We start from the raw sequence: 12,944 nt of genomic DNA, 5'->3' as shown, positions 1-12,944 counted from the left end.
GGGCCGGTGCGGGGGTTGAGCCCCCGAAGTTTGGCGTTGTCCTCCTTTGCCCAAGCGACTCCTTCGGGCGGCGGAGCGAGTGGGGAAACTCCCGGCAGCAGGACGAGGCATCGAGAGGCGTGTGCGAGTGTATTTTAGCTTAATCGGGGATAAATGAGGCTCACAACCTGGAATTTAGTTTCCAGAAGCATCTGCAGCACCGTCAGAACTTAAAACGAGCCTCCCGCGCCAAATTCTGTGTGGATTTGTCTGCTTGTAAAGAGTTTTGGAGAGGTGCGGGTGGCCATTTTTCGGAATGGGAGTAGAAAAGTGTGCCTCTGAAAATCCTCCTGACAGTACTGCAGCTGTAAATTGATTTCAGACCTCTTCGGAGGCGCTGGGTTGCTGTTACGCTGGGAGCTCATTCACGAATTGCACTTCCCCGCACAGAGCTGCCTGCTCGCCGGCTTTGCTGTTTGCAAGTGTTGGTTCCTGTGCGGGAAGGTGCGCGTGTGCTGAGGAATTTGATAGACGCATCTCTGAATGCTGAATTGCTGTGCAATGCCAATTAAAATAATTCAGTGATTTTTTAATTTTTTTTGTCTGGTCCAACTGTTCTTGCCAACTTGATGCTTTTCCTTAAATCAAAACCTGACAAAATCAAATCCTCTTAATTGCAGCCTTGGTTCTTCTAGCTCTGATGCTTAGCTGTACTTTATAATCCTTAGAGCAACAAAGATGATAGCAGGGACTTAAGAGATCAGCATGCATTTGATCTAGGCCTCTGTGACTTTGATAGTAGTGTGCCCTTGGAAAGGGCATTTCTGTTCCTTGTCGCTCTTCTGTGCATGTCTGCAAGAAATCTTAGGGTGGGCAGAGGACAGGTCCAGGAGTCAGCTATGGGAATGACACTTTCATGAAGAGACACAACTTTTTCAGGTACCTCTTCAGTTTTGTTTATAGCACACTTGCATGTAGATACTAGTGTTTCAAGTGAGGGCAAGGGTAGTTCACTTAAGTATCTCATTTTAGGAGCAGCGCCGCTGTTTTTGCAGAGCGTGAATTGGTTATATTTGTTTTTCAACATAGAAGTATGCTTTGAGCTGTAAGTTGATGCTAACTGTTGAATACTAACAACTAATAGTCTTCCTAAATAAATCCTTCTTAGCTTCTAAAGAGTTCTTGTCCATGAAGTTTTTGTGTGAGTTTCTATCTCGGCAGTTACTGCTTAGGTGAAAATGGGCTGCTCACAGTGCTTTTGCATACCTGGAGGATCGTGTGGTGGATATCAAAATGAGACCTTAAAATGCATTTGAGTATGATGTCTCAAGGTTTATACAGAGATAATTCAGCAGATGGTCCTATTTAATATCTTGTTGCTCAGTTGCTGTTAGCTGTGATATGGAAATCTGTTTCTATAAAATACTGTGACTTTCTGATGATTCAGGATTAGAAGACAGATTAATGAAAGCATTAGTTTAGAGACTTTACTGCATGGGACTTGATTAGTAAACTGCAAATTTGTTCCACTAGTGGAAATTGCAGTTCACTTGCGCCTGAGACTGTCAGCGTTAATCTCACTGGAGCGATCGTTTCAACAAAACCTCTATTGTGTGCTTTGTAGTCTCACAGATAAGGGCTGCACAAAGTGGTGTAGTGCTATCAGACCTTGGTCCTTGGAGTCAGATTCTTGATCTGCCCAACAAGTAGCTTGATAAGACTTTTTTCTTTTGTTCAGAAAAACCCCTTCCTTTAGTCAGCTCCATTCATATTTTGGTTTTGTTTTGCTCTGTGTTTTTGGTTTTTTTTACCAGACTGCAGCATGATAACAGCTGTCAGCTTTTAACTCTAAGAAAAGATATTTCTTCAGGTGTTCTGGAAAAAGAGAAATCATAGCTGAGAAGGGCTTCTAGTAAGTCTGTTGAATAAAAAACGAGGGGGGGGGGATCTCAGAACTATAGTGTGTACCTCATGTACATCCTCTGATATTGTAGCGAACTAAAATGAGTGAGTAAGAGAGGAAACGTGGTACAGAAATCATTTGATGCTGGTAAAATAGATGCTGTGCTTTCTTTAGATGCACCCCTCGCAGCACTGGATCCTCTTTGGTGTGCACCTGTGTGAACTGCTCTGGACTGAGGAAGGGGATGGTACTGCTCGGCGTACCTGGGTGGGATGGATGGCCACAGCTATTTTCTGTAAAGGGTTGATATTAGCAGAATTCAGATTTTATGTGAAGGAAAACAGTGAGCGTAGAGCCAGGCTCTTGACAAGTGTCGGCTGTGTCACCACCCTCAACACCAAGGCGTGCCAGGAGACAAAGTGGACAGAAGGGCTGCACTGGAAAGAAAATGATGTGATTTCTGGGCTAAATGTTGATATTCCGTGTTTAACATCCTTTATTATGGTGAGATAATGCTTTGCATGTTTGCTTTTTCCTGGTGTTGAAGTGGTGACTGTGTAGGAATGGTCTAGCTAGGTACAGAGGTTGTGATTGTGATCTGTGCCTCACTTTCCAAGTACTTTCTCCCATCCTTGTAGTGTCACTTTTCATTTTTACAACGCTGAGTTCAATCAGTATACTGTGGTTTTAGAGATGTTTGATTTCTTCTCCATCTTCTCATGTGGTGGCAGCATGCTGTAGCTCCCAGTAGCCGATTCTGCTGGTTTTCCTTTTGTGGTGGTTTCCAATGAAAGTGATCCAAATGCAGCCTTCAAATCTGCTTGTCTGCCTACTGAGTAAATTCCTGTTTTGACTCTGAAAAATCAGTCTCTCCTCAATCATTAAATGCCCGTGCAGTTTTGCCACCGTGCTTAAGCTTATTTTGTGCCTGTGATCTTTTCATACTTCTATATGGAAAGGGAGGTCTTAGTCCGTACCCTTCTTAACACAGTCCTTATTGGGTTAAGTTTTGACCTTCTTCCTTCACTGCCTCTTCTGTGCCCTAACAGACCCCATATCAGCTAGGGGAAGCTGTCAGCAATATGGGGAGACCTGGGCACATCAAGAACCCAATGGGGCCTGTTCCTCAGCCCATTCCCAGGCCCACCACCAGAAGGATCCAGTTCCATCAACTAATTGCCCTAGCGCGAAATATGACAGGACACACTATCTGTGGCCTCCGCTAATGGCAGAGGGCTCGGGGAAACCCATCCTTTGCTGCGGCTGCTACGCTGAAGGACGGTCTTCAGGTAGGTGAGTTGTAGCTGTGACCTGTAAGTTAAGTGAGTCTCTGAAGCCTTTTTGAAACGTAACACATCTGTTTGCGCTGTAGGCACAAAAGCTGTAGCTGGGGAGATGTTTCTGATGTGGTAGTGTGGAAATGTATTCGTGCCATCACCTTGTCACCTTACCTGGATGGTTATGTCAGGACTCCTGGAGCTTCCAGATGCCGAGTGCTAGCAGTGGGTTTCAACAGTTCAGCCTCTGAATAAACACTGAGATTCCTCAGTTTGCTTCAGTGGCTCAGGCAGAAGACAGAGCTGTGTGTGTGAGCGCGTGATCAAGGATGACTGTGAAGCTGGGAGCTTGAGTTAGGATTACTAGGTGGGTTTTTGCATAGGAGAAACTGGGAGGGAGGCCGTGAAACTGAATTCTCATGCAGTTGTTCTCAGAAGATGTTTTGAGAACTGTCCTGATTTAGACTATAATCTGCATCTTAACTATCTTAAACATGTAGTCAAAACAAAGCTGCTCTTTTTGAAGACAGCTGCATTACCGTCTCACTTGGATTTATTTTTTCCTTCTTCATTGAAGTATTTTTCTTTTCATTTTTTTCCCTCTTTCCAATCTTGGAAAGGTGAACGAGGTCTCACATTTTCCCAGGAAGAGGTTTGAAACAGTTTTTAAATTTCAACTTGTCTTTCTTGTGAGAGTCAGTCAAACCATATGGAGATGATGCGTGTGGACCACCTGAATACAAATATTTTTGTGTTTTTCTTTCTCATAGTTACAGAAATGCTGAAGTAGCAAGTGCACCAATTTATTTTAAGTGTAATAGTTCTGCTTTCCTGTTTGTGAAAGCAATGCCCATAATCAAGGCTTAGTTTTGTTGTTAGCAGGCAAATCCTCTTCCACATTGCTCATTTCTTGCATGGTGGAGATAAGAATTTAAAAATCCTACTGGCAATGTGGAAAATGATTTAATGCCTCTGACATTCTGTAGCAATTTTCCATTATAAAAGAGTGGTATTATAAAGGAGATATAACTTCTTTCTTAAGGGGCTTATATTCAGGTTTTGTCCCTTTAGTTTCCAGTGTGTGATATGAAATGATTCGTGAAAGCACATCTAAGCAGTGCAGCAAGCCCAGTAACGAGGAAGGAAGACACCAAAGGGTTTGACTTGCCTAGCTAAGAAATATTAAACTTAGCACGTCTCCTGTGTCTTTATTTCTTCTAAGGGTACTCTTGTTCTTATCTGTACTGGGTTAAAATATTCTTGTGCACAGATGTAACCATTTTCCATTAATAATACTAACATGATGGTTGTCCAGCAACTCTTAAGAAATCTCGGATCTTGATGGTGAGAGAAGCCGTTATTTTCCCATCTTATGTGTACATATTAATAAAAAAACAGATCTTTATGTATATATAAAAATATATATGTACATGGGACACAGTTCCTTGAAAGCATCCAGTTGCATTTTATATTTGAAATGGAAGGCTTTTGTGATTTGATCACTAAATAAAAGGCCTTCTGAAGTGTACTTGCTTGTTTCTCTGCATGTTGATTAGTCGCAATGCAGTCTTGACAGCTGGTTTTGTTGGTTTAATTTGCAGGTTTTGCAGACTGTAGTCTATAGCTAGATGCTCTTAAGGCACTGGTATGTCATACTATATGTGCTTTAAAAATAATATGTGCTTTCAAAATAATCTGACCACACTTGTGCATTCTGATAGAAAAGCATTCATAAGTTCAAGTTACTATGTCTTATCTTTGTTTAAAACAAACAAAAAAGTTAGTGCTGTGGGTAAAGGGCACTGCATCCATATGTTCAGTAGGATGGGGCAAGATCTTTTTGCAGGAATTTGCAAGCTTTTAGCCATCATTGGGTGAAATCTTGCTTTTTCAGAAGAAACATCACTGGTTTATGATCTGGTGTTAAATTAATGAGCTCTTCAGTTTACTGGAGTAGCTTAGGGACTGTTAGAGCCTGGATGCCCCTACTTTCACAACTTAAAAAAGTTAGTTTGTAGGATGGCAAATATGATCAAACCCAGACAGATTTCACTGTAGTTTTTGGACACTTCAAACATTATCTTCTGTGAAGAAGATCCTTTTGTTGCATGAGTCTGGCAGTTCTTGCTAATGCAAACAAACCAGTTCCTCTGCTGTGGCGGTTTGGATACCGCTCAGGTTTCAGTACCTCTTTTTGGTTGAACTTAATCTGTGTTAGCACAACAAAGCATGATTTGATCCTTCTGGAATTAGTTGCCTTGTTTGAAGAGTGATTTCACAACGGAAGTGTGAGGTTTCTTGAGAGGATCCCAGCCCGCTGAGCGGGGAGGAGGAGGGACTGGTTTGCCTTGGCAAGGTACCATGGCACCTGGTGGGGATGGTTCTTTCTCCCTCTCTACAGGCCCAGCATATGCAGGTGAACTTTGAGCTGGAGAATGATCATCTGCTTCTGCCTTGCTGTGGCCTAGGTCACAAAACGTTTTTTTAATTCTAGTGTTTGATTGCTATTCTGGGAAAAGGTGCTCTGGCAGAGTGCTGGCAAGCATCTGATTTGCAGGTTTGAAGTGCCCCGTAAGCTGGCAAAGTGACAGACTCTGACCTGCCTGTGTGCAGTCCCTTGGTGTTCTTAGACCATCACGGCAAGCACCAGGACTATTGCTGATCTCCCTGCTGAGTCAGAAATACCCACAGATGAAAGGAATATTGTATTTCTGATGGAAACATGTACTGCTGCTCTTTTTGCAGCACTTTTTTTCTTTCCAAAATCACTGAGCCCTCTCATGAGGGCAGAGTGCCGAAGGAAGAGTGCTATATAGACTCCACTGATCATTTTCTTGATAGAACAGTTCTGTTTTCACATGGTGGTCATCTGTGTAATGCAAAGTATTTTATTACCTATGATAAAGTAAACTGTTATAACAGACTTCTCACCCAAAGTGTTCAGTTAAAACTATTATTAAATCCTAGCCACTTATTTAAAATTGCCATTTTGCCAAGGGAGGGGGGGAAAGGATTTGGGCATATGAATTATATCTTTTTCTGGTCACTCTGACACTTTTGTTAAGCCTTGGTGAGGAGAGGAAGAAATAATAAGCTGTATTCAGTCCCTTAGCTGTCATGTGCTTCTGTATCTGGAATACTCAATGCCTTAACCTGCTGTGGCTTCCCCAGGCCTTTCTGTTAATAAGCAGGGCTCTGCATTCTGCCCTCTTTTGGGAGCTGGGACGGAGCCTGGCCAGGGAAAGCTGGATTGAAACTCCAAAGCAAAACATGCACCAGCAAAACCTCACCTCCAAAATGTACTTGGGCAGTAGAAACATCTGTTTCTATTGGTGGTTCTAGCACTTACTGCATTGCATTGGTCAATCAGACGTTGCACATGTTTATTGCAGTGATCCTTCATGTTTAAGCTTTATTGCAACTGGATGTGTATGATTTATTTGGACTTCCTTTTTTAAGTTACAAAAATCCCACAAATTTAGATAGCTTGGGGAAGCTGCGTTTTTCATCCTGTTGTCATCTCAATACATACATAGTGTCTTATAGAAATGTTAACTATGTAGAAACATTTTCATAAAACTTTAAATTTAGAATAAATTTGGTAATGCTCTTTTTCTGCTTTAAACGTTGGTGAGGCTCACGCTATTTGTGCTGATATGTATGGTGCTTTGGGACAGGGCCATGTATATATTACTTCATTATTAGAAGGTTTTGCACTTGTGGTTTGGTTTTCTTCCATATTCTGAAATTCTGCTTGCTCATATAACTTAAAGCAGGTTCTGATCTGAGTTCTGTGCTTATATGCAGAAACTTTGCCATATGTTTTTGCAGAGGAGAGCCTGCAAACATTCAGGTGGAATTGGTGCAAGCCCTAGGGAAATCCAGACATCTTAGAGTTTATAAAGACTCTTTCCGTGCTGGCAGATTCTTCTGTGTTCATTGGAATATTTTCAGTAATGACTTATTGCTATCTTGCTTTTGAAAACTCCTTGTAGCATCCAGATATCCTAAACCACTGGTACCGCTTGGGAAGCCAGCGGAGGAGGTAGTATCATCAGAGACGGACAGTGCTTTTGGTACAGTAAAAAACAACCAACCAACCAAAAAAGTGTGTTTGCTGAGGTGTGGCATTGCATAAGGCCAGGGGGCTGCTGGTTTGACAGACTTTCCGCTTGCTTGTTTTGATGCAGTTGGTGTGTCTTGCTACAAGAAAGAAAAGTACACAGGTTTTCTTTATTTATATTAATATATAAAGCATTCAGTCTCAAGAATTTCCGTGATCCCTGTAGTACTTCATGGACTCACTTTTAATGTGGCTGAAGATGTGTTTCAAGTCCTAGTCTTGTGGAGACTCCTGAGCTGTACCGTAGTTTCTAGTTAATACCTGCCCGGAGATTTCAGACTGAAACAGCTTCATTTACTTGGAGAAGCTCAGTGTCATCTGCCTTCTGCCTTTTCCTAGGACAGTGTTGTGCATTAAGTTACATGGTCCGAACATAATACAGAAATAATACTACTGTTAAAAATATTTAGTTGGTTGCCTTTGCCTTTCAGTTCAGTTAATGTTTTGGAAAAGATAAAATAGAAGATTGCTCAATTAAAATTTGTTTTCCATCTTTTGCATGTGTTTAAGCATGTGATGTGTGCAAAGCAGTTGTCATGCATGAACATTTTTTAAAATAATGGATTTAAAAAATGCCAAGCCTTGAATCATTGTTCTTCAACTGTGTCTTGTGTAAAATAATACATTTTACATTTATCAGGAGACAGATTTTCCTTTTAGGTATCTTGTCTGGTATGGGGGGGTGCTTTTGATTTAGGCTTTTTTAGGAAAGATCACTTGAACTGCAACTTCTGCTTATAATGCAACTTAAACCTTTCAGAGTATAGATTAGAAACACTTAGATCTCCATGTAATAGCATGAATGAAATGGATCATGTTTGTTCTGTGATCACTGAGGTACTGTTTCAGTGTGTAACTGAAATTAAAAACAAATGAAGTCTACCAGTTTCTCTAAGAAAGAAATTATTTAAAGCTTACTCATTCAACTGAAAGCTTTCAGCTTTAGTCATAGTCAGCTTAATTTATTATTTAATCAAGCCACACATGGAACTACAGAGGCAGCTGATGTCTCCAGGAGACAATACTATCTGAAAATAAAAAGTAAATGAAAAAATGAGATAAATATGTAATGCAAACAGAGAACTTAAGGAAGCTGTCTTGGATCTCTCTGCTGCTGATTATTTCCTTTCCTGGTAAAGAAGTGTCTCAGATTGGGAAAGCTGGACTTATGCCTGTGAGCGGTCTTGTGCCCCCTCCCCTCTTTCCTTCTCCTTAAATTAGCATGGTGTTACTTTAAAATCTGAAAACACATGTTCTTTTTTTTCCTTTTTGTTGCTGTGTGAGAACTTCCTTTAACATTGAACCTGTCCCTTTGAATTTTTGGGATACGACTTGCCCGTGCCTGAAACAAAACCCTTGCTCTGAAACACGGCAAAGCCCATGAAAACAATGTTTTTTAACCCAGGAGAGTGCATATTTCATTCAAAACTACAGAATATGAAAGCATAGCTGGTTTTTCCAGTGTTCATTTACTTTGGATTTTTGGATATTTGTATGTTCATTATTAATAAAATACCCTGCCAGCCACAGTACATACATTTTTGCTGCATCATTTGCCGGTTTCCATTTGTATGTTATGGGCTCATGATGTCCATTGCTTTTTGAGCATTCATTGAGGTTTATTTAATTTAATTTTGACAAACTGATGTGCTTTGGCTTTTGGCAAGTTCCACCTGGTCATTTGTTTTTAGCTTACACATTTCTCTCTAGATAATGAAAAGAGCAAATAGGAAGATATTTGAAAACTACAACATTGTGTACTTGGAGATGGGGCATATTCTGTGATAACTTCCCTATTGCATTAAAACAGGCATAAGGAGCAAATGGCTTATTTTATTCTCTCCCACTGCTTGTGCCCAGGGGTGAAACCTTTCCTCAACACGCTTGCTAAGTATTTCATAGCTTTTAGGATGTCAGATAGGAGCACAGGCATTTCCAGCATTAAAACTTGCCTTAGTGTTTGGCAGTGATCCTGGTAAAAGGTTCCTGCATGACCTGGGGGAAGGACAAAACCTTGAAAAATCTTTTTAATTTCAAAAAGAACGGAGAAGTTTGAGAGTCAAAGGCTTCTGCAGTGAAGCCAACTTGAAGTGAGAGGACCCACAGCTCTGTCTGTGTCTTGGTGTGTGGTGTACGTGGAGTTGTATTGCCACAAAGCTCTGCTGTTTTCTCCAGGTCCTAATGCTGACTGTGAACCCCCAAGTAATGGTTGCATTTTGACCTGCTGCATTTTTCTTTTAGACGTCAGTCAGTTTCTGGTTATTGTGCTGTTAAAATACCTTTTTTATTCATGACTTTGTTATTTGCTCTTGTTGGCTTTTGGCTCTTGCAGTGATCCATCCCTTACTGCTGGCCAGTTTGCTGTAACTCATCTTACACTGAGAGTGGGAGTCATCAGTCTCCATTGGGATATTGTCCCATCTTTCAAGGCATCTGGATGGGTAGAGATTGTGTTTTATTGGCTTTATTGGGTTTCATGGAAGACTGGAGAGAAATGTGCATGGAACAAACTGATTTTATTTTTAAGCCAGCTGCTCTTTTAAATACTATCAATTTGTATTTTCAGATTGTAAGTAGCCTTTCATTCCAGCTGTTTCTTTGTTTTGTTCCTGGCAATGGGCTGATTTTTACACAGCACAAGTAAAAATATGTTGTTACAAATGTAAAATTAACTGTTGTCTTCAAGATGCAGAGATGTAAGAACTGCCAGTTGGATCCACAGCCATCTTGCCCAATAAAGACTTTTACCAGAGAGAAGAAATGGGAGGGCACCTTAATTTTTCCTTTTACCTATTTTATATTATGGAGTAAAGTAAATAAAGCAAAGTAAATAGGTAGCTGCCAAAAAGGCAGTGGTGATATAAATAATAATCCTGGTGACCTTTGCCTCTGGAAAATGTAAGGCAGACTCTTGTGATCCTGTGTCCCTCTCCTTGAGCAGGAGGAGCATGACAAAGGTGCATTTGGGACGCTGGCACAGCATGAACGGCCCATGTCAGAGATGACTGCTTCCAGTGGGAAATAGGTGGGACTTGGTGTTTACTCATTTGCTGGATCTGGTTTAGCAGAAAGAAAAGTCTTTGAATCTGGAATGTTTTCACGGTTGGTTTACTTCCCTGGGTTGGATCCTAGGAACCAATTGTATCAGCCTTGTTTCCAGATTTCAGTTTTTGAACTTGGAGACTAATATGGCTGAGTTTGAGATTTATGCCAGACCTTGTGTGAAAGCTCAGTTAAAAAAAGCAGCAGCCCGGTTTAACTACTTTCTCAGTCATGAAGGAAAAAATTCAGATGGCTTCCCCACTGTGGGATAAAAGCATGCACAGATGAGCTGTGGACAAGCTGATGTGCAGTAGATGCGACTTGTCTGTGTGGTGCACATTTACTATTGGCTTCACCCAGGCTGTGCAAAGGGGGTGTCCCATTCTCAGCCCTCCTGTCCCAAAAACCGGTGGGTGTGCAAGTTGTGTTTCTGCTTTCCATGCTAGCATTGGCATTCTTCTCTGGGCCTGGCTGTACGCCTGGCTGAGCACAAGTGCTGGAATAAAGGAAAAGTCCCAAAGACATGATCAGGAGGAAATTTAGGAACAGGAGGAGAAGTATTGAATCACTCCTTGAAGCGGCAATATGACTTCGGGTCACTTCAAGGTGCAGTTTTGTGTTTGTCCTATGGTTCTGCTGTGCCCGTTTTCTTGAGGGTTTTTGTACCTCAGGCAGGAGTTGGTTCTGGGGTCCCTTTGTGTCACCACCAGCGCACTCGGTGACTTGTTCTAGTGAGCAACACTGCCGTGATCCCCCAGGTTACTCTATTAGTGTTGTTCAAGTACTTGTACTCGTATTTGGGAGCATTTTTGCTCTTCCAGTTTAAAGCCATTGCCCCTTGTCCTATTGCTACCTGCCCTGGTAAAAAGTCCCTCCTTGGCTTTCCTGTAGGTCCCCTTCAGGTCCTGGAAGGCTGCAATAAGGTTTCTCTGGAGCCTTCTCTTCTCCAGGTTGAATAGAAGCAGCTGAGAGTGAGGGAGGAAGAGGGTGCTGGAGACATACTGGGATCAGCCCCCATCACACAGCATGAAAAAAATTATAAGGAGTGCAAATTTCCTTAAGGTCTCCATTAGACAGGCGCCTTGTGAATGCCAGCAGACACAGGCACTGCAGAAACAGGAGGACCCCTCCAGGAAAACTGCAGCTGGGGCATTTGCTCAGCATCAGTTGTGTAGGTGTGGTGTGTGGGGACATAGTTCAGTGGTGGACTTCTTGGCAGTGTTAGGGTTGTGGTTGGACTCGATGATCTTAAGGGTCTTTTCCAACCTAAATGATTCTGTGAAGTGCTGGCAGTGCAGGCAGTACACCAGTGCCACAGCATGCTTTCCACTGCCAGGGGGGAATTCGTTAAATAGATTAGTTTCCATATTTCCTCGCATCTGGAAAACAAAGCAGGCTTATGTGTGCAGAAAACCCTGTATTCAGCTGTGGGTTTGTGTTTGTAATTCAATAATTCCCACACTGATGAGCCGACCTGGAGGTGGAACATGTAATTTCAGTGCTCGCAGGAGTCTGCTGTGTGCTCACAGTGAATCTGTGGCAAAGGACAGGTTAAAAAAAAAAAAAAAAAAAAGGCAAAGGCTGTGCTAAGTGGCAGAAGAGTCTTTCATAAACTGTCACTGGGTAGTTTCCTGGGAAGATTAAGCAACTTTGGGATTAATTAAAGGATCAGAGGTGTGGCACTTCATAGAGCAGAGGTCCCGAAGCAGCTCTGGGAGAGCACGTGCACAGCTGTGACTTGCAGCGGGGTGATGTGTTAGGGCTGGAGCCCTGCAGCTGGAAGCTGTGGAGATGCACTTGAAACAGCTCGTGAATCCTCCTGAGGGAGGGCTCAGGTTTAGCAAAGGCTGCTGAAACACTGACCCTGAGAAGGATTTTCGTTTTTGTTTGGCAGAATAAAGACAGTTGCTTGAATGACTTAAAAGTGAGCTTAGGACTGTTCATGTGTAGGAAGAGTAGAGCCTAGCAGTCTGTGTTGTCCTCTGCTTCTCTTTATTTATGACTTTATTTACAAAATCAACAATCTTGGTAATTTCAGATCATTTTTGTGAACAGAGTAAATTTTTTAGTAGAACTTAAAATTCACGTGCAGAATAAATGACTAAATAATGCAGCTGCATAACAACCCCAGCAGATAGTCCATATTCTTATAACATAGAAGCCAAAAGAAAACATTTTGAGGTCAAGTTCCATGTAAAATGTATTTTATCTATTTTTACATTATATCATGTAACATTTATTCCTTCACCATTTGCCAAAGATAGCTGACATTGCGGCTTGGCTTTGCCTGTGCAGAGTCAGATGTTGCAGTCTGATGAAGTTTCCCAAATGCAGCCAGAGGCTTTGCTAAGTTTTGTGGGGAAGGAAAAGGAAAGGTACCCAAGTGATGAATCCACTGCGCTACCTCTAGCAGTGGGTTAAGAATAACAGCATTGCTACTGCGGTCTGTATGCATAAGGCATTTATACAGAGAGGTACAAATTACCTGAGTGTGATTTATGGCTGGAGCTTAACGCTGTAAAAACCCACTGAGAATTTATTTTTTGCTGACAGCTATGAATAGTTTCTTAAGGACTTCAAGGGAGCTCTTGCTTTTGTCTTCATTGCCCCAGTGCAGTGA

At 41.8% G+C, this 12,944-nt stretch overlaps 1 protein-coding gene across 1 annotated transcript in view; it reads left to right on the top strand.

The window, feature by feature from the left end:
• The first annotated feature begins 3,104 nt into the window (after window positions 1–3,104).
• The window catches only part of TMEM65 (transmembrane protein 65), a 25,808-nt gene continuing 15,968 nt past the window's right edge, over window positions 3,105–12,944 (top strand). The window contains exon 1 of the mRNA XM_010178550.1: window positions 3,105–3,171. Within this exon, the coding sequence (XP_010176852.1) occupies window positions 3,108–3,171 (64 nt within the window). The 5' untranslated portion in view covers window positions 3,105–3,107. The remainder of the gene's footprint in view (window positions 3,172–12,944) is intronic.

This window comes from Mesitornis unicolor, unplaced genomic scaffold (genome assembly GCF_000695765.1).
Source record: "Mesitornis unicolor isolate BGI_N332 unplaced genomic scaffold, ASM69576v1 scaffold6412, whole genome shotgun sequence".
In the NCBI taxonomy this organism is placed as follows: domain Eukaryota; kingdom Metazoa; phylum Chordata; class Aves; order Mesitornithiformes; family Mesitornithidae; genus Mesitornis; species Mesitornis unicolor.
This window is presented reverse-complemented; position numbering and strand designations above follow the sequence as displayed.